Here is a 19,971-nt window from a genome sequence, read left to right on the forward strand (position 1 = left end):
AGATAGATAGATAGATAGATAGATAGATAGATAGATAGATAGATAGATTTATACTATATTTGTATGAAGAAATGGTTCACACAGTTGTAAAAGGGGCTAAGTCTGGTCTGGTTCAAGTCCATGGGTCAGATATTCTGCTGGGTCTAGAGAACCAGGAAGCAGGAATACCATCGACAGGCAGTCAGTCAGTCTTGCAACTACAAAGTTCAACGAATTCAAGTTTGGCAGACAATATGGGGGTTGATGAGCTGGTGGCAGGATCCACACCAGCAAGAAGAATCAAGCTAGCTTTCCCACAGTGTCAAATTATGTAAGAGTAAGCCACACCCTTAATGAAACTTCCTTTCATCTATATCAGGACTGCCACATGATCAAGGGGGGAATATTCCACCCTAATCTTCCCACAACTGCTTGTGTGCTCACAGCAAAGTCTATCATGGATTTGATTATATTATACTAGATCACATCAAGGGAGAGGCTCTAAATGCCAGATTGAGAATCCTAACCAAGCCAAGTTGATGCAAAGCCTAAATATCACAGTCCAAGTTCTAAAAGGGCACTATATGTACTATATGAAGCCATATAGTCTAGTTACCTTCCTAACCACACAAAAGAAGGAAAACTCATTCCAACCCTATCCTGTATACATGGGATTTGGAACCAGGGGCTGTAGGTTTGGATCCTGTCCTCCTGACTTATCTGCTGTGTGAAACATTTCCTGAGTCCAAATTTTATCTTTTTATTTTTAAATCATTTTATTGGGGGCTCTTACACTTCTTATCACAGTCCATACATACATCCATTGTGTCAAGCACTTTTATACATATGTTGCCATCATCATTTTCAAAATATTTTCTTTCTACTTGACCTCTCAGTATCAGCTCATTGTTTTTTCCCCTTCCTTACTGATAAACCCTTGATACATTATAAATTACTATTATTTTCATATCTTAAATTGTCTGCTGTCTCCCTTCACCCACTTTTCTGTTGTTTGTCCCCTCTGGGAGGGGGTTATATGTTGATCATTGTGATCAGTTTCCCCTTTCTCCCCCCACCTTTCCCTTACCCTCCTGATATCGCTGCTCTCATTATTGGTCCTGAGGGGTTTATCTGTCCTGGATTCCCTGTGTTGTGAGCTCTTAACAGTACCAGTGTACATGCTCTGGTCTAGCCAGATTTGTAAGATAGAATTGGGGTCATGATAATGGGGAGGAAGAAGTATTAAAAAACTACAGGAAAGTTGTATGTTTCATCGGTGCTATACTTCACCCTGACTGGCTCATCTCTTCCTTCTGACCCTTCTGTAAGGGTTGTCTAATTGTCTGCATGTGGGCTTTGGGTCTCCATTCCACCCTCCCCCTCATTCACATTGATATGATTTTTTGTTCTGGGTCTTTGATGCCTGATACTTGATTCCATTGACACCTTACGATCATACAGGCTGGTGTGCTTATTCCAGGTGGGCTTAGTTCTTAGTTGCTAGATGGCCGCTTGTTTATCTCCAAGCCTTTAAGACCCCATACGCTATATCTTTTGATAGCTGGGCACCATTAGCTTTCTTCACCACATTTACTTATGCACCCATTTTGTCTTCAGCGATCGTGTCAGGGAAGGTAAGCATTATAGAATACTGGGTTATTAGAACAAAGTGTTCTTGCACTGAGGCAGTACTTAAGTAGAGGTCTAATGTCCATCTGCTGCCTTAATATTTATACATATAAGTATATGCACATAGATCTATTTCCAATTCTATCTTTTTAAAATGCAGATAAAAGCAGCACCATCTCAAATGGTGCCTGCAAAATAGATTAACTGCATTATGTGCATCACTTTGTAAAATCATATCCAGGTTTGTATATGGGAGCCCTGGTGATGCAATATGGTAAGAATTTGGCTGCTAACCAAAAAACGTCAGTGGTTCAAATCCACCAGGTACTCCACTGGAAGAAGTTGTGATTATCTGTTCCTGTAGAGGTACAATCTAGGAAACCCCAAAGGAGCAGTTGTAATCTGTCCGATAGGTCACTATGAGTTGGAATCGACTTGATGGCAATGGGGTTGGATTTAGCTGAGATGTGATTTGAAATGTAGAGATTATTCCTGAAAATCGTTGACTCAGTCATCTTGCTTTCCACATGAATGCCCCAACAAACAGACAAAAGAAATGTCTGTGGCCTCCATTGTAGCCCAAGGGCCATTTTGGCTTCAGAGATAAACTAGTTTCTCTTCTCTTCACAGCAAACACCCTGACAGTGATCATCCTTTCTCAGCTGGTGGCTAGAAGGCAGAAGTCCTCCTACAACTATCTCTTGGCACTTGCTGCTGCTGACATCTTGGTCCTCTTTTTCATCGTGTTTGTGGACTTCCTCTTGGAAGATTTCATCTTGAACATGCAGATGCCTCAGGTCCCCAACAAGATCATAGAAGTGCTGGAATTCTCATCCATCCACACATCCATTTGGATTACTGTCCCATTAACAATCGACAGGTACATTGCTGTCTGCCACCCGCTCAAATACCATACCGTCTCCTACCCAGCCCGCACCCGGAAAGTCATCATTAGCGTTTACATCACCTGCTTCCTGACTAGCATCCCTTACTACTGGTGGCCCAATATCTGGACTGAAGACTATATCAGTACTTCCATGCATCATGTCCTTATCTGGATTCACTGCTTCACCGTGTACCTGGTGCCCTGTTCCATCTTCTTCATCTTGAACTCAATCATTGTGTACAAGCTCAGGAGAAAGAGCAATTTTCGCCTCCGGGGCTACTCCACAGGGAAAACCACTGCCATCTTGTTCACCATTACCTCCATCTTTGCCACCCTCTGGGCTCCCCGCATCATCATGATCCTCTACCACCTCTACGGGGCACCCATTCAGAACCGCTGGCTGGTGCACATCATGTCCGACATCGCCAACATGCTGGCCCTTCTGAACACCGCCATCAACTTCTTCCTCTACTGTTTCATCAGCAAGCGGTTCCGCACCATGGCAGCTGCCACACTCAAGGCCTTCTTCAAGTGCCAGAAGCAGCCTGTACAGTTCTACACCAACCATAACTTTTCCATAACAAGTAGCCCCTGGATCTCGCCAGCCAACTCACACTGTATCAAGATGCTGGTGTACCAGTATGACAAGAATGGAAAGCCTATAAAAGTATCTCCGTGACCCCAGTGATTCAGCACCTAGTGCCTCTGTCTAGCCCATTTCCAGATGGGAGGGCATCCCATCCGACAGCTGAAGAGCAATCAAGAGTGTTCACCTGATTCCCTGTTTCCACAGCCTGAACACCTGTCAGACTGGTAGATAAGGAAAGATGGGAGTGCAGAGAGGAAAGCAGAAGTCTTCTTTTTAGTGATGTATTTATTTTCCCAACCGTCAAGTTGACAACAAAAACTCCCTACCAGTTTGAAGAGGACATCCGAGGTGGTGCCATCACCCCGTGGCTAGGAAGGACATGCAGTAGAGAAGTCGTTTGCAACTTAGCCCTGGAACTACCCACCATCTGGGAACCATTTCCTGTGGCACACCATGCATGCCACAGGAGCACGTAGCTGAGTCTGCACTCTTCTTCCAAGAGCCAAGGTCATTCATCACTTTCCTGTGCCATCCCCAGCACTACCAATGCTGATGGACTCTGGGTTCCTCTAAGGTGCCCTGTATCCTAGAGGAGGTTAAAGTCTTGAAGTAGCCTTGGCACCCTTAGCTGAAGAATGAGGTAGTAGGGACCAGGGAGTATTAAATCCCATCCGAACTCTGCCCAGAACTTCTGCAGAAAGGCTCTCAACTAGCCAAACGATGACCCTCAGACCTGGAGTCAAAGATGTACTCTTTCTATGAGCTGATATGTACAGATTTTATGTCTCCTCCACAACAAAGACCCTGCCTGGTATGTGTAGGGAATGGAGGAATTCTTCAGCCCAGAAAAACAAAAAAATAAGCCCACTCTTGCCATTGTGTTGACCTGCCCATGCCAGCTGTGTCCTGTACCTTGACTCGAAAAGCTTCTAGTTGCCATGCTTCCTGGAGAAACCTTTTCCCATGTCGAGTTGCCAATCCTGCCTCTTGCCTGCTGCGACCCTGCCCAACTTGCTTTATTTGAAGTGACTTCTAACTGGAATCCCTATTCAAGGGTCAAGAATTGTCACTGTCTGGGCTGAGGAGGCATCTCAGCTCGGCCCCACAGTCCACCTGGAATCGCCACTTCACCACAAACACAGACAGACACGGTTGGCATGGAAAGGTGCCCATCCTGTCTCTGCTCATCTGCCCCCTTGACACCCATGGTCCAAAAGGACAGTGCTAGCTCTTAGTGAGGCTATTTAGCCCAGGCCCTTTGCAAAAGGATAAAGTATCAATGTGTTTATTTCTTCTCTCCTTGCCTATCTCCAGCAACCCCAGATCTGGGATGTAAATGAAATGGTTTCCCCGTGAATTGTCATCCACATGCACGTGTGCCCGGACACACTCACAGACACACTCATTTAATGAGATGAGGAGCTGTGGTGGCACATTGGTGAAGTATTTGTCTACTAACGAACTGGGGATTCAAACTCACTTATTGCCTCTTTAGTAGAAAGGGTTGGTAGTCCGCTTCCAAAAAGACTGCAGCCAAGAAAATCCAATGGGGCAGTTCTAGTCTGTCACACGTGGTCACCGGGAGTTGAGAAATGGGCTTGACCACACCCAACAACGACATGCATCCAGTGATGTGTTTTATACTGGAAATCTAAAACCATACTGGAATTCCTCTCAGTCTTTTTTTTTTTACTTCCCTCCCTGAACCTCCGATGTTTGAAAGTCATGCCCGTTTTGAAAAATCGCTCAAAATGATTTTAGAAGTGTGTGGGTTGGGGGGTGACCAAACAAAAAGCAGACAACAGGCCACCTGGAACACTTGGGGTCCACGCAGTTTTGTCCCCAGCTCGGAAGGCATATCTATCCCTTTTCATAGAATTTGCAATAAATAAGGGGAGGGAAGAGAGAAGAGGCCCCACGTGCAACGCAAGCCCTGAGATTCAAGCAATACTCTCAAAGCTCAGTTCACATCATTCTGGGTCCTATTCATCCTGATGATCCTAATCCCTACTCCTTTTACGTGATAGCCCGAGAGTCGTCTCATCTGCCTCAATGTTTGCAATGCCACAGACAACAATCTGGTCTAGCCAACAAGCCCTTTCCAGAGCCTTCAGGAGGAAGGTGCGTTTCAGGCCAGAGCTCATTTCCTTAGAAACCCAACCCACCTGAGTTGGTCTCCAGCACGAGAACTGGCCTGTCTTCCGGTTTTGGTAGCTGAAGACAGAGCAGAGTTGGCTTGCCTGGAGGGGACCCTATCACACGAGAGTCTAGTGTCTCATACTGATGCCCGGAGATGCTCACACTCTTCCAGAGGAGCATGGTGGTGGCTTGACTAAGGAGGGGAGCAGGTTTGCAACCCCTATCCCACACTCCCCGGGGTGTACTTGCATTGAGCTGAATGGTGAGCAGATGTCCCCTTGCCCCTTCAGGAAATTGCATTCCGTTGCTGCTTTGCTTGCCAAGCACATGTAGTTGCATCTATGTGCATTAATTGTGTGCATCATGTGATCCCACCACATCCCTTTATGAATGAACATTGACCAAAGGCTACCTATATGGAATATATGTATATGATATTTATTTTTCAAAATGCCTAGTGCTGACAAATACTAGCTTTAGCTATCCTGGAATGAGCTGATGTGCAATATCTGTAGAGAAAAGGCAGTTCCTTTTGGAAAATGTATGTCCAATGGAAGCTATGTTTGCCGACCTCAATGTTCCTTCCTCCACGGTTTTAATTGTATGTACAGATTACTTGCTGATGTTTTTCAAAGTAAAAGCTGGGTGTGCATTTGGGATATTTTCCTCATACACTCACTTATTACTTCACAATAGAGACGCTACCGAATAGTATTATAGTCTTTTTTCCTTCTGATGATATTTTATGTTTTGATAAATAATATTTCAAGGGGATCTGAGTCTTCAAGGCCATCCAGCGAGTGGATTCCTTCTGGTGAAGATGCATATGAATGTCTTCGGGGTTTGGTTGATATATATCTGCTGAAATGTATTTCAGATAACCAAAAGACTTATGTAATTTAATTCTTATGTATTGTCATATTTATGGAGAATATTGAGAAGTTTGTTTTGGTTTTGCTTTGAAGAAAAACGTTTAAGTCAGTTTTGGAAATAAAGTCTTTACATTTGAAGCCTGTCATGGAAATAGCTGCTTCCTTTGGCACATAAGCAATTAATCGCCTTATATTAGGGAGGGGTAGTACCTCTTAAGGACTCTTAGCTAGCAGCTCCCTTGCTAGCTGGATATGTAATCATGTTATACACGGAAATGTCTCAAGGGGAGGGGAATATGGAGATGGCTGACAAACCATGAAAAACAGATGTGAGGCAGCATGAACTTCCACTTTGCCAGCACCCTGCAATTGGAAAAGATCACTTTACACACCGCGTACCTACTGATCCAACAGGGGGAGGTCTATCAGAAGGGAATGAAAGACTCCAGTTTGGACTCTTTGGGGGTCAAAGAATGGAGGGTACCATAGAGAAGTAGTAAATGTTCATATTTTCTTAATTAGATGATATATTGTGTTTGGACTTGTTTGTATTATAATAAATTCTAATATGGTACACATGTGGTGTTTGATATATATATAATATATAATATATATATATATATATATATTTAACATACTCAAGCAGTGGCAGGACTCTGAAAATTTGGAATGGGCATCTTGCTTCTACATTGCGGTAGGTACTAGTCCTACCTGGTCATCCACAGCTATTTCAGGAGTTAATCCCAATGATTTATTCTTCCTATAATCTAAAGTGAGATCACTTACTAAATATGGATCCGGATTTTTCTCTGATTAACCCCTCTACTATCTTCAACTGAGTGATGGCATGCTAGTAAGTGGACATCTAGTACAATGGCTGAAAGCATGGACTGGGGGCATGTGTTTATGACCAAGCTCCACCTGTGAACTAGGTGTGGGTTCTTGAGCAAGTCCCTGATGATCTCATCTAGAAAACAGTGCAACTTTTCCCACGAGCCTACACGGGAAGTAGGAGCCCTCGTGGAACTCAGCATTCGGAATCAAACAGCTCCATCATTGTAGGCAGGCTCGGCTACGTTATATGTGCTATGTGACCTTGGGTAATTTTCTCAACTACTCTGAGTCTACATTTCCTCCCCAGAAAATGGCATTAATAATAACCCCATGCTCATGGGACCATTATGTGTAGCAGAGCTTAAGAGAGCATCCAATTTTGCATCATTTTATAGGCGGATTACAGGCCTAACAAGCAGAACCCAGGTCACTTCGTGTTTCATCCAGAATCCTCTCTATTCAATACCAAATTGCGTTCTCTGAAAGATTGTGATTCATCCCTCCAAAGATCATGTAATTCTTGTGCCCTTTTTCAAATTGAATATATCACATCATTTTCCAGCTCTTACAGCCCATGTCATTGAAGCATGAGGTATATTATAAGAGCATCATAATTAAAACACTGGCTTGACCTTTCCCTGTGAGGTAAACTTTCTCTTTTAATTGACTCTATCTAGAATCCTAACCACAACTCTCAAACTAGCACCGCATTTTTTCACACAAACTGACACCCACCCACAAACTGTTCTCACAACCTTATCTTGGCAACCATTTAGATGATGAAGCTGACTTACAAGTTGAGGGGGAGGCCCAGAAAAGGGGGCACAAAAATTGCTGAGAGGGTTGTAAAGAAGTCAGTAGGCATGGCCACAGCACCCATTAATTTTATTCACTGACTCAGGGAGGCAGGATGCAAGTGAGTTGATGGAGGTTGAACTGCTAAATAATAACCCTTTTATTAGTGCACTCAGCTAAATGTGATAGCTCAGCCTCTATAGAGGGTGTGTAACTAATCCGACGACTTGCCAGACACAGCGAGGGGGATCAGAGGCTAATGTCCACTAGGATAAACACTGTGACTTTCCTGGGTTGATTGGGAGATTGTCACTGTCCTACTGCCCCCCCGAAGACCAACCCCTCCCCAAGGTATTAAAAAGGAGTAAAAACTGAGCCACAGGGGAAAGCGACACCTTCTCATCAAAGAGTCATCCTGACTGTGAAGTTTTGTTACCTAGAGTTACACAGTATTTCTCTCCACTGGAGATGGAACTAAAGAAAGTCAGAATTGAGCTCCAGCCAGAGGGATCTAGATTAAACTCAAAGACAAAATCTTCACAGGGAGCTCTATCAACTCCATACATGGTTTTCGGGGTTCTTGGAATGAGCTTCTCCAGATATATTTCAAAATAATTGGTTTACCAACCAGGATCTTGGAGGAAACAGAGTTTAATGCAGTGGCATGAAGGAAAAGATTGAATCGAGTCTCTTGGTTACCCAGTGCTGCTGTAGCAGAAACCCCACCAGGGGCTTTAAAGCACAGAAATGTCTTTTCTCACAGTTTAGATGACAGAATGCAGAGAGGGTTGGGGGGGCGGGGGATCCTGCTTCATCGACATCAGCTTCTAGGACCCGCAATCCTTGGAGATCCTGGGCTTGTAGGTGCACCTGCCTCTGCTGTCTGCAGATGGCATCTGTCCTCCCCGGGGTCTGCTTCTCTGTCTCGCTGTTTGTGCTGCTCTTTATGCGATTCAGAACGGATTAGGCTTAGGAAACAAGCCTGCGTGAAGATGGCTTCGTGAGCAAAACAAAGGCTCAACTCCCAAATGAGACTGCAACCACAGCGTAACTCACTGCCACCATGTCCACTCTGACTCAGAGCGCCCCTGCAGGACAAAGTGGAACTACCTTTGGCCCATACCATCACTTTCCTCTCTCTAAAATGAAGCTAATCACCCCAGTAAGCACTCACAAGGCAATTAGTAGTAGCAGAGGTAAAGCGAACCAACAAAATCTTTATTGATTCAGTCCTGCTGCCATCAATTCGGTTCTGACTCGTTGCAACCCTGCAGGACAGAGTTGAACTGCCGCTGTGGGTTTCTGAGGCTGTAAATATTTACAGGAGCAGAAAACCTCATCTCTCTCTCTCTCTCAGAGCAGCTATACTTTCAAACTGTTGAACTTGTGTTAGCAGCTCAACACATAATCCACTACGTTGCATAGGGCTAAAAAGATCCTCCGATTTTGCATCATGTTATAGGTGAAGATGCCAGGCCCAAAGAGATTCCTTTTGTCTGCAGTGGAACTCGGGTCACGTAAGACTTCCTCTAGCATCCTCGCCACTCTCCATTTCACCTAGCGTCTTCTCTATTGTAGGCTTCCTGAAGGGGGCATCTTTGTAGGAGCGGACTGCCACATCTTTCTCCCACGAAGCAGCTGATAGATTTGAACTATTGATCCTCCAGTTAGCAGTTGAGTGCTTAACTACTGTCATGACGCCTTATCTATAGGTATTGGTCTTATGTTAATTCATGACAACAGATCCTGTTGATAATGATATAAAAGGGATTAAGGGAACCAACCAGAGCAATGGAGGCATCTAAGAACTTCCCTCTCTAGGCCTCATGGGACAGTCAACTAATCATTTCCCCATGAGGGAAGTATTGGAGCTATGACTAGCTTCATTTTACGGAGAGGAAATTGGTATTATGGGCCTGAGGCAGCTGTGCTCTGTCCTCTAGGGTTAGGTGTTATTGAGCTCCGTGAGGCAGGCTGGACTCAACCACAGGGTTGGGTTTGGCTTATGTCCCAGGCACTCCTATTATCATTCGTGTATGTGACTAACAGTATTTGAAATCATCTTACAGTGTAGTGGAGGTGAGAGGAAAGATACCAGGAAACAAATAAGATCATTTTAGATTGTGATAAGTACTCCAAAGTAAAAAATAATCATAATAATAAGGTGTTGGGGTCAGGTGGGAGCAACATGAGATTTCATTCAAAGGAGGTCTTTTTGAATGGGTGGAAATAGAAGCAGCACCCAAATGAAACGGTGACAGTCACACCAGCAGACACCAAGCAAAGGGACCCAAAGGTACCAAGACCCTGAAATGTTCATGAAACAAAAAGAAGACCAGAAGTGCTAAAGCATAGGAATCCAGCCAAAGAGTATGTGCTAGTCCAGGTAGACTGGAGAAACAAATTCATAAACACGCATATGTGTGTAAGAGAGAGTTTTATATAAAGGGCAATTGTACATTAATAAAGCATCCCAACTGAGTCCTGTCCAAGCCCATAAGTCCAATATTAGCCCATATGTCTGATACCAATCTATAAAGCCCTCTCCAGACTCACGAAATAGATGCAATGATGCCAAATGCAGGGCAATCACAGGCCAGTGGGTAGAAGGTCTTTGGATCCAGTGGCATTGTAAGCATCTCAGAGCTGCCAGGGGTCTCCAAGTGATTCCTCCAGCTTCCAGGGCTGCATCAGGGTAGGTCCATGTGGCCTCTCCTCAGGGATGTCACGGAGGGAGTCAGCCTTGTCAGTAGAGAGTCTCCAAAGAAGTGAGCAGAGAAAGCAACTCCCACCTCCAAGGAGGAAATACTAGAGTTTTCCCAGAATCCTCAGGGAAAGGCCATGCCCACAGAAGTCTCATTGGCTGTGACCCAATTGACAGATTAGACTCCACCCCTTCATGCTTAATCCTCTCAAGTCCCAAATTGACACCAGATTATATAACTACCACAGAGTGGTATAGGACAAGATAGAAGGAGCCAACTTTTATGGGATTTTGTAGGCTCTACTGAGGAATTTGGTGGGAAGCTCATTTAAGTCTCACAATAGATCTTGAAGGGCAATGTCATCACCCTCATGCTCCAGATGAGAAAACTGAGTCCCACAAGAGTGAAAGTAAACTTGCTCAAGTTCAACATAAATAATTGATTCGTTGGTATTTAAGGCCAGTCCTGTCTTGTTCCAAGAACCACTTGACATGCTTTCCTTGACATCACAGACTCCCTCCTCTCAGAATTAGCAGTTAGATCTCATTAGCCTTTTCATTATCCAAGGTTGATATTTAGGCAAAAGTCATGCTCCAATTCCATTCATGAGAAGCCAGAAATCATGATGGCATAATAGAGTATCGATGGAATAATACAGACTCTGCTATCAGGAAGGCATACAAAATGGTATGTTTTTAAACTTTCTTGCACTGCTTCCAGTAATACATTCAACGCCATTGTCTTGTAAATGTTTTTATACACAGATTTATGAAACTCTTGATTCCCTTCTAGCTTAGGCTTTGGTCTTTTAAAACAATAGCTGTGCTTCTGTCCAAAGTGCTGAAAACATTTGACCCTGACTTTCATTTTGAACCAGTAGGGTAAGAGCTATTTTGTTCTTGTTGTTTTCAACAGTTTTATTGGCATATAATTCACATATCATACAAATCAACAGCTCAATCACATCAAGAAAAATTATACAACCGATCACCACAATGTGTTTTAGAACATTTTCTTCATTCTTGTACTCATTATTAGCTCCCCATTTCCCCCCAGTCTCCCCTGCCATAGCCCCTGAACTATTAATCCAGTTACTGTCTCTATAGATGGGTGAGAGTTGTTTTCAGAAAGTTTCCACATGAAGATACAGATTTATAACCCTTCAAGGGTAAAAAGAGGGGGAGGATGAGGAGGAGAAAGGGAAGAAAAATAGAATGGTAGCAGCATGATTTACTTTATAAAAATATTTACAATAGGATTTCTTACAGAGCAAGTCCAATAAAAGAAGAGCTCGGTTCCTCAGAGGATGGTCTAAATCATCTGGGTGCTTGAAATGAAGAATCTCAGCCCCCCTCACAGCTAACTGAATCAGAATCTACATTTAATAAGACCCCCCCAGTGATTCTCAGACACGTTAAAGCTTAAGGAGCAACACACTGGCGTTATTTAAAATCATGGGATTTTTTTTTCACCTTGGCGGGGCTTTGGAAAATCCCGGTGCCTAGTGAAATCCATCTATCAAAATGTGTGATGCTCCTCAGGTGGTCCCAAGGGGCACCCAAGGTAAAAAGCCACTGATTTTTTTTTAATTGGATGAGTCTCAGAAATGGAGAACCAGTATCATCTGCCATGAACAGATGAAAAACATAAAAATTAATAAACAAATATAAATGGGTTCTAGCCACTGGGGCAATTTTACTGATTCAAACAGACCTTCCCCACAACGACTTCGGTGTCACAATGTGCATTTCCTTTGATTGAGCCTTGAAGATGCTGGAAAAGGGTGACCACCTATCTCTTTATTCTGAATTTGGATTCAGTTGAAGAGTCAGTTCAATAAGGAGACTAGTGAGGCACGATGACCAGCCCTATAACTGAAGGACAGACTGGATCCTTTTGTTTGAACCCAGAGTCCATGGCGTTTCTTACCAACCAGTTTAGAACATAAACCAAACACTCACGAGAGGATGTGGGAATGCATGGAAGCTCGTTGAAGGCAGAACTGCTGCCTGCCAATCAAAGCCTTCTTAAGACAATAAGAGACTGGCCTCCGGGTCCTTCTCTGGAAGCAGACTTGGGGGGCAACTCACTTGGTATGTGGGAGCCTAGGAAGAATTCCTCCTTTCTAGTCTGCTTTAAGGCAGACTAGCCTGAGAAACAGAAGAAACGGATACTTGCTCATATATATGGTGTGCCTTCTGTCAAGCCTAAAAGCAATCAAGACCTTCTTCTCCACTGAGGGTAGAGAGAGAGAAGGGTTGAGAGGCCTTCCCTTCCAAATCCTTCCAAAAGTTAACTATTTCAGGAGTTACCAAGTTATGGGTTGAAGTAGAACAACTGGAAACAGGGAATAATTCCTACTACTCTTAACCTTCTTATGACCTAGTGACTTTTATGCATGTACTCAGAGAATTTCACAACCCACTAGGAGACAGACAGTCAAGTGTGCTGCACTGTTCAGACAGAATACTTAGAAAAGGGTAAGAAAAGATCCTCCTAAGCCTGCTTAACGCCTTCAAATTAGAGTGCTGGGTCCCCCACCCACACCCACACCCCAAATGTCTCCTTCTCCAGGAAGTGCTACTTGGTATCTTTGTTTTAAATCAACCCTCATCCACCCCTCTCTCTAGCTGTCAGACAATTCTCTAAAGGGTCTGAAACAAAAAAATAATTTTAGTTTACTTTGATTTAAAATAAAGATACCAAGTAGCAGTTTTGAGAGTGGGGGTGGGAAAGGGGTACCTTCAAAGTATCACAACTCTTGATGTGAAAAAGATGTGAGTCATGCAGATCTGTGTTCCAATCCTGCCATTGCCATTTACCACTGCGTAGACACGTTAGATCCAGGTTCTATTTCAACACCATTAAACAATAGTACTGGCTTCAAAAGGAATGGTAAGAACGATGTATACTATTGCTTATCATGATATTAAATATTGTATTGACAATATGTAAAGTATCTGAAAATTATTTATATTATTGACAAGTTACTACTTGTCACGGCACCATAGATTCTCACCTTGGCTTTGATTTACTATCCTTTGGGGCCCAGAATCTCCTCTGAGTTCTCACTTCTAAAGCTGTGATTGCCATGGTTGGGGTCCATTATTAGTTTGAGTTCCCTGTAATGAAGACATGGGGAGGATGTTAAGGAGGATTTCCATTGTCATATTGCTCTGGAAAATTGGGACCCAATGAAATGACCAAGATACTCCCAAGGGGAAATGCTGTAGATGTGGCCTGTGCCAGCACTCTCTCGTTCCCAAAGTAGAGAAAGTGTAGCATTCACTCAGCCATCCAATACCAGTCCTTGAAAAAGACAGAGCATGGAGGATTTAGGGAGAAAAGGGACCCTGCCATCAGCCACTCCCTATTCAGTTTCAATACCACGAAATGTGACTTCGGGTTTACCCTAGTTCTTTCTCTCAGACTGTGCTGCCCACTGTATTTTCAGGGATGCGATGGCAGGTACGGAAAGACTACTTGCCCATCTCACATTCAGTTTATTATCACTCTGCTCTGGGGAGGATAGAAACGGAATTAGTCTTTGTGGGTGAGGATTGATACAGTTGACCTTTCCTCACTATGTCAAGTATGTCTCCCGGGTTGTAGTAGAAGGAACAAATACTCCTAGGCGGGAAACAAGGGCTTCCTGTTATTATGAATCAATCTCGTAAATATCTGATCTCTAGGAGACTTTCAGGAAATGACTTCCTCTGTGTGTGTGTGTGTGTGTGTGTGTGTGTGTGTGTCTGTGCCTCTTGGTGTAATCGTCTGGGGCATGGTCATGTGCCTTGACATGGCTGCCCCAGTGAGGACAAGGCCATAGCCATGAGGGGACAGGACAAGACCCTTCACAAAGGGTGAGGTCATCGCAGCATCCAGAAGAGAGATGGATCCTCAGGCAGAGAAAGAGGAAATCGACCTAGAAATAGAAGAGAGGGCTCTCCTTCTTTTTGTGTCGCCTTGTGTGGTCTAGGGGTCTACGATAGTTTTCCTGTGGAAGAAATAGCCACTTGCCATTTCACTCATCCAAATTTACCCTCTCCACTATTGTGTAAGAAGAACTAGGTCAAAACGATTCTTCCTGAGGGGCCATTGATAGGACAAGTCTACTTAGATAAACTGAGACAATGCCAGCAATATCACTAAAGTGTACATGCAGAAACGTTAATCTGGGGGATGACTCTTGGGATAGGCAGGTAAGACAGTCGGCCCTGACTCCAGTATAAGGAACTGTGCCAATCCATCTCACTAAGGGTCTCCCTCCCCTTGGCTGGTCCTCTCTGTCACCAAACATGAGCTCTCTTCTAGCACTTGATCTCTGCTAATAGTGTCCAAAAGGAAGTTCTGTTGTCATTCTGATGCTTTTCATTGGCTAGTTTTCAGAAGCAGATTACCTAAGAGCTCTATCTTAGCCTAAAAGTTGTGCTGAAACCTGTCCACTATGAATGACTCTGCTGGAATTTGAAATATTGGTAGTGTCACTTCTTCCACTGTCACAGCAATAAAACACACTGACAAGACAGGTGGGAGATTTTTGTGATAGATCCTGTGTTATTTTATTCATGACTTAAGAGCTTTTCAAAAGTAACTTCTTTATACTCAATTTTCACCTTACTCACTAATTTTAGAACCAAATCTCCATCAAAGGAGAATTGCAGGGGCAGTGAATTATTTAATGCGGTTCTCTAGCCAAAGTCTCTAACTAACATCCAACAAGCTTTTCCTGCATGGGTCTGATAAGAAGGTAGGGGGAGAGACTCTGATAGGTTTCACCTGTGAGTAATTATGAACAAGATTCACTGGAATGCCATCTTGCCAGGGAGGGGATATTTCATTGCCAGCTAGAATGAGGAATGGAATGTGTCCCCTGGACCCCGAGATTTCTGTACAATACACCTCCTGCTTCAGAAGACAGTGGTGACATCGTAGGAGCAGCAGCAGACCCTGGAGTCAGAGCAGGAAATGGAGCAGTGGACTGCCCAGCCCACTGAGCAAGTACAACTGGTTGCTTTGGGAGCCGGAAGCTGGCTTGCTGAAGAGAGTGCCTTTGGGCATTTAATTGTGGGCGGGGAGCTGGGTTTGGAGTTTGAGCTGAATGCCTTCCACTTAAGGCTGACAGTGGAGGGGAACAATGCCCTTTGAACATTTATTAGCAGCCCTAAAAGAACTCTGTTCCATGTCCTGAAGAACAAATGTATCCTGAGCATTTTTCACCTGCATCACAACCTGCTAACTTCCTTAATGAGCCCTATAATCATTAATATTGTCTGTGAGTTCTGTGTAACCATTGCCACAAATATTAGGACCTAAATGAAAAAATACATAGTGATCTTTGAGATAACTCAAAGATCTTGAAAGTCCTTCTTCATCTATCAAGAATTCCGATTTAAAATATAAATGTCTTCTTTAAGAACAGTGAACAGTATCTCAATGTTTTTATGGCTCCAACGTCATGGCAAAATAGGCATTGTTGATTGAGCTATGAGCAATTTTCTTGATAAGAACATCTTCTGGAACTAATAGATTTAACATTTTACTTTTAGATTGTAGACATTAAACACCTTTTCTTTTCTTTTATCAAATCCTTTTGAAAGATTCTTCAGATAATTACTGAAGTCATAGAACAATAATTACTGTGGAAAATCAATGGTATTTTTAAGGTTGTATCAATTGAGGTGAATGGCTCAGCAGTCTGCTAAATTCTTCTTCAAGATGCATTGTTTTCAGAGCACAGAGAAGCTTCACTTATTTTGAGAGTTTCAATATGAACAACGCACTTGATCTTCCTATAGACTTTTACCAAAGTGACTCACGACAGCATAAGAGGTGACTCCATTGCAAACAGTCTTGTCTTTGACACCAGCATGACATTACCCTGTACTTCTCAGTTTTTCTTCCAGAATATTGTGCCCACTTGACATCACATCACATCCGATACATACAACTCATCTGGTAGACATTGGCTTATCAGAATGGATTTTTTAAAATTATCGACTACCCAACTCTCCACTTGTCATCCTGTGGAGGTAGACATGCTATTGTGTTGCATTTCAAATACCAGCAGGGTCAGTGATGGTGGATAGGCTTTCGCAGAACTTCCAGACTAAGGTTGACTAGGAAGAAAGACCTGATACTCTATTTCCAAAAATGAGCCAGCGATCACAGAGAAGGAACTGGTATACCACTAGTATAATGATAGTATAAACTAGTATAATGATCACAGAGAAGGAACTGGTATACCACTAGTATAATGATAGTATAAACGAGTATAATGATAGTATAAACTAGTATAATGATAGTATAAACGAGTATAATGATAGTATAAACTAGTATAATGATAGTATAAACTAGTATAATGGTCACAGAGAAGAGACGAGGTGACTACAATTAAGGGTCTGGAAGAAGTTTCAAATTATCATCGTGGACAACTGGGGAACCCCGACACTGCAGGACTCAGAAGTGGCCACATTGAGGCCTTAATTTCCTCCTTTTACAAATGAAACAAGGCCTCCTTCCTCACCAGTTGGGAGTAAATGTTAAAAACCTAACCTGTTTGTTTGACAAAATTCAACATTCATTCTAATAAAAAAAAACCTCTCAAAATAATAATAGAAGGGAAATTCCTCATATAATAAAAAATCATAAACTCAAAACCAACAGCCAAAAATCTCACTCAATGGGGAAAAACTGAAAGCATTCCCTTCGTCAACGAGAACCAGACAAGGATGACTTCTGTCACCAGTCTTATTCAATATTGTTCTGGAAGTCTTAGCCAGAGTTATTTTTTAAAAAAAGAAGAAGAAATAAATCAAAGGCATGCAAATGGGAAAAGAAGTCAAACTCTCTATTTGCAGATGATATGATTCTGTACGTAGAAAACCTCAAAGACTGAGGATGGGGGGAATATCAGAAATAATTGAAACTTTTGGAAATGTAAGAGGGTACAAGATCAACATACAAAAACCAATCAAACTGCTGTATACAAACCAAGAGAGCTCTTAAAATGATATCAAGAGAACAATGCCATTTATAGTAGTCACACAAAAGATTAAATACTTAGGAATGTAGAGAAATAAAAGACTTGTACAATGAAAACTACAAAATGTTACCGCAAGAAAAAAAGTAGACCTATATAAATGAAAAAATTCCCATGTTCATGGATAGGAAGATTTAACATTGTGAAAATGACAATATTACACAAAGCAATCTACAAATATAATTCCGATCCAGGTCCCAGCATCATTCTTTAAAGAAATGGGTAAATTAATCACTGTCTTTATATGGAGGGGAAAGAGATACAGGATAAGTTTTTTTAAAAACCAACCAATAAAGTAGGAGGCCTCACACTTTTGGACCCCCAAACCAACTACACAGTCAGGGTAGTCAAAAAAGGCTGGCATTGGTATAACAGTAGATGTGTAGATCAATGAAACAGAATAGAGAACCCAGAAGTAAACATGTCCACTTATGAACTACTGGCTTTTGACAAAAGGCCAAAAAACATCAAATGGGGAAGAGGTAGTCTCTTCAACAAATGATGCAGGAAAAATTGGATTTCCATTTGCAGAAGAATGAAATGAGACACATACCTCACTCTATCTGCAAAACAAACTCAAGACAGATTAAAGACCTAATGTAGTAAACTCTAGAACTATAAAGATCATCAATGAAAAATGACGGGACATTTGTTATTGTCAGGAGGAGTCAGGTCAGTTCAAACTCATAGTGACTGTGTGCACAACAGAACAAAACACTGCTGGGTCCTACCACCATCCTCACAAGTGTTATTATTCCTGCTTATTCCTGCAGCCACTGTGTCCATTTTGTCCTGATAGCATGTCCAAGTATGTGAGACGAAGTCTCACCATCCTTGCTTCTAAGGAAAATTCTGGCTGTATTTCATCCAAAACAGATCTATTTGTTCTCTTAGCAGTCCATCATACTTCAAATATTTTTGACAGCACCATGATTCGTATTTGTTGATTCTTCATCCATCTTCCCTACTCAGTGTCCAACTTCACATGCATATGAGGCGATGGAAAATACCATGGTTTGGGTCAGGTGCACCTTTTAGTTCTCAAAGTAACACCCTTGCTTTTCTGTACTCTAAAGAGGTCGTATGGAGCAGACTTACCTAAGCAACACATCTTTGCTGTCTTGACTGCTGCTTCCATGAGCACTGATTGTGGATCCCAACAAGGTGAGATACTTGACAACTTCAATTTTTTCTCCATCCATCATCCGGTTCTGAGGATGTGGGTCTTCTTCCCACTGAGTTGCAGTCCTTACTGAAGGCTGCAATCCTTGATCACCAGCAGCAAGTGCTTCAAGTCCTGTTCACTTTCAGCAAGTCTTCTTTCACTTCACTGTCTTCCTCATTCAATGTCCAACTCTCACATGCATAGGAAACAATGGGGTATTCTCGTATTATAACGGAATACTATGCATTGCTAAAGAATAATGATGAAACCGTGAAACCAAAGAGGAGTTAAATTGCAGTTTAATTGTGATGTTGTTGAAGCATATACTATAGACAAACGAATCTGTTTTGAAAGAAGTATAGCCCAAACACTTCCTTAGAAGTGAAGATGATGAGGCTTTGTCTTGCTAACTTTGGACACATAATCAGGAGGGACCAACTGCTAGGGAAGGACGTTCTTCCCGGTAAAGTAGAGAGATGGTGGAAAGGAAGGAGACCCTCAATGCGATGGAGTGACACAGTGGTTGCAACACTGGGCTCAGACATAGCAATGACCACAAGACAGGGCAACATTTGACTCTGTTATACAGAAGGTCATTATGAGTCCGAGGTCGGCTTGATAACACCTAACAAGAGATAGTTTTTCCCTGTCAGACAATTAGTGAAACAGCGAAGTTGTGTTAAGCAACTACAATTTGGTGACATTTGTTCATGCATCATAACTTTGCCTCTCCTAGTGAATAACAATGATGACCATGAAAGAACTTGGGCAGTTACATAGTAGTGACATCTATGAAAGTGTCAGAGCAATAGGATTCCAGATCTGCCGAAAAACAGAAGAGCAACATAAAGTCTGTTGGAATGGCCACTCCCCATGTTTATCCGTATCTTGAACACTTGCCTCCTAGGTGGTCCGAGCCTCTCTGTGCTCCTTTTCTTACATGTATCATGAGCTTGACAATCACACAAACTCAAAATGATGGTAGTGAAGATTCAGTGAGATTCTACACAGTGTCCTCAACATAGTACTTGACACAGATAAGTTTTCAATAAATGTGACTATTATTTCTCAAGGAGAAGGCAAGGAATACTCCAAGAGCCATTGATATAATGGCATATGATTCCTATTCATATCAACTAGGAAGGGCCTAGTAGAACTGTCCCTGTGGGTTTCTAACGCGGCAACTCTTTAGAAGCAGAAAGCGTCTTCTTTCTCCCATGGGGTGGCTGGTCATTTCGAACTGCTGACCTTGCAGTTCACAGTCCAACATGTAACCCACTCTGCCACCCAGGCTCCTCATAATCACTCGCAGAGGTGCCAATTCTCTCTCCCAAGC

At 42.6% G+C, this 19,971-nt stretch overlaps 1 protein-coding gene and 1 long non-coding RNA gene across 2 annotated transcripts in view; one reads left to right on the forward strand and one right to left on the reverse strand.

The window, feature by feature from the left end:
• Positions 1-3,603, forward strand: part of GPR139 (G protein-coupled receptor 139) — a 53,684-nt gene extending 50,081 nt beyond the window's left edge. Inside the window, exon 2 of the mRNA XM_004705742.3 lies at positions 2,239-3,603. Coding sequence (XP_004705799.1) covers positions 2,239-3,173 — 935 coding nt within the window. The 3' untranslated portion in view covers positions 3,174-3,603. The remainder of the gene's footprint in view (positions 1-2,238) is intronic.
• The window catches only part of LOC123521208, a 184,481-nt gene that overhangs the window by 157,979 nt on the left and 6,531 nt on the right, over positions 1-19,971 (reverse strand). Inside the window, exon 2 of the long non-coding RNA XR_006679676.1 lies at positions 13,448-13,550. This is a non-coding gene — a long non-coding RNA (uncharacterized LOC123521208). The remainder of the gene's footprint in view (positions 1-13,447; positions 13,551-19,971) is intronic.

This window comes from Echinops telfairi, unplaced genomic scaffold (genome assembly GCF_000313985.2).
Source record: "Echinops telfairi isolate 266 unplaced genomic scaffold, ASM31398v2 ScPeMD7_5;HRSCAF=22, whole genome shotgun sequence".
Lineage (NCBI taxonomy): Eukaryota > Metazoa > Chordata > Mammalia > Afrosoricida > Tenrecidae > Echinops > Echinops telfairi.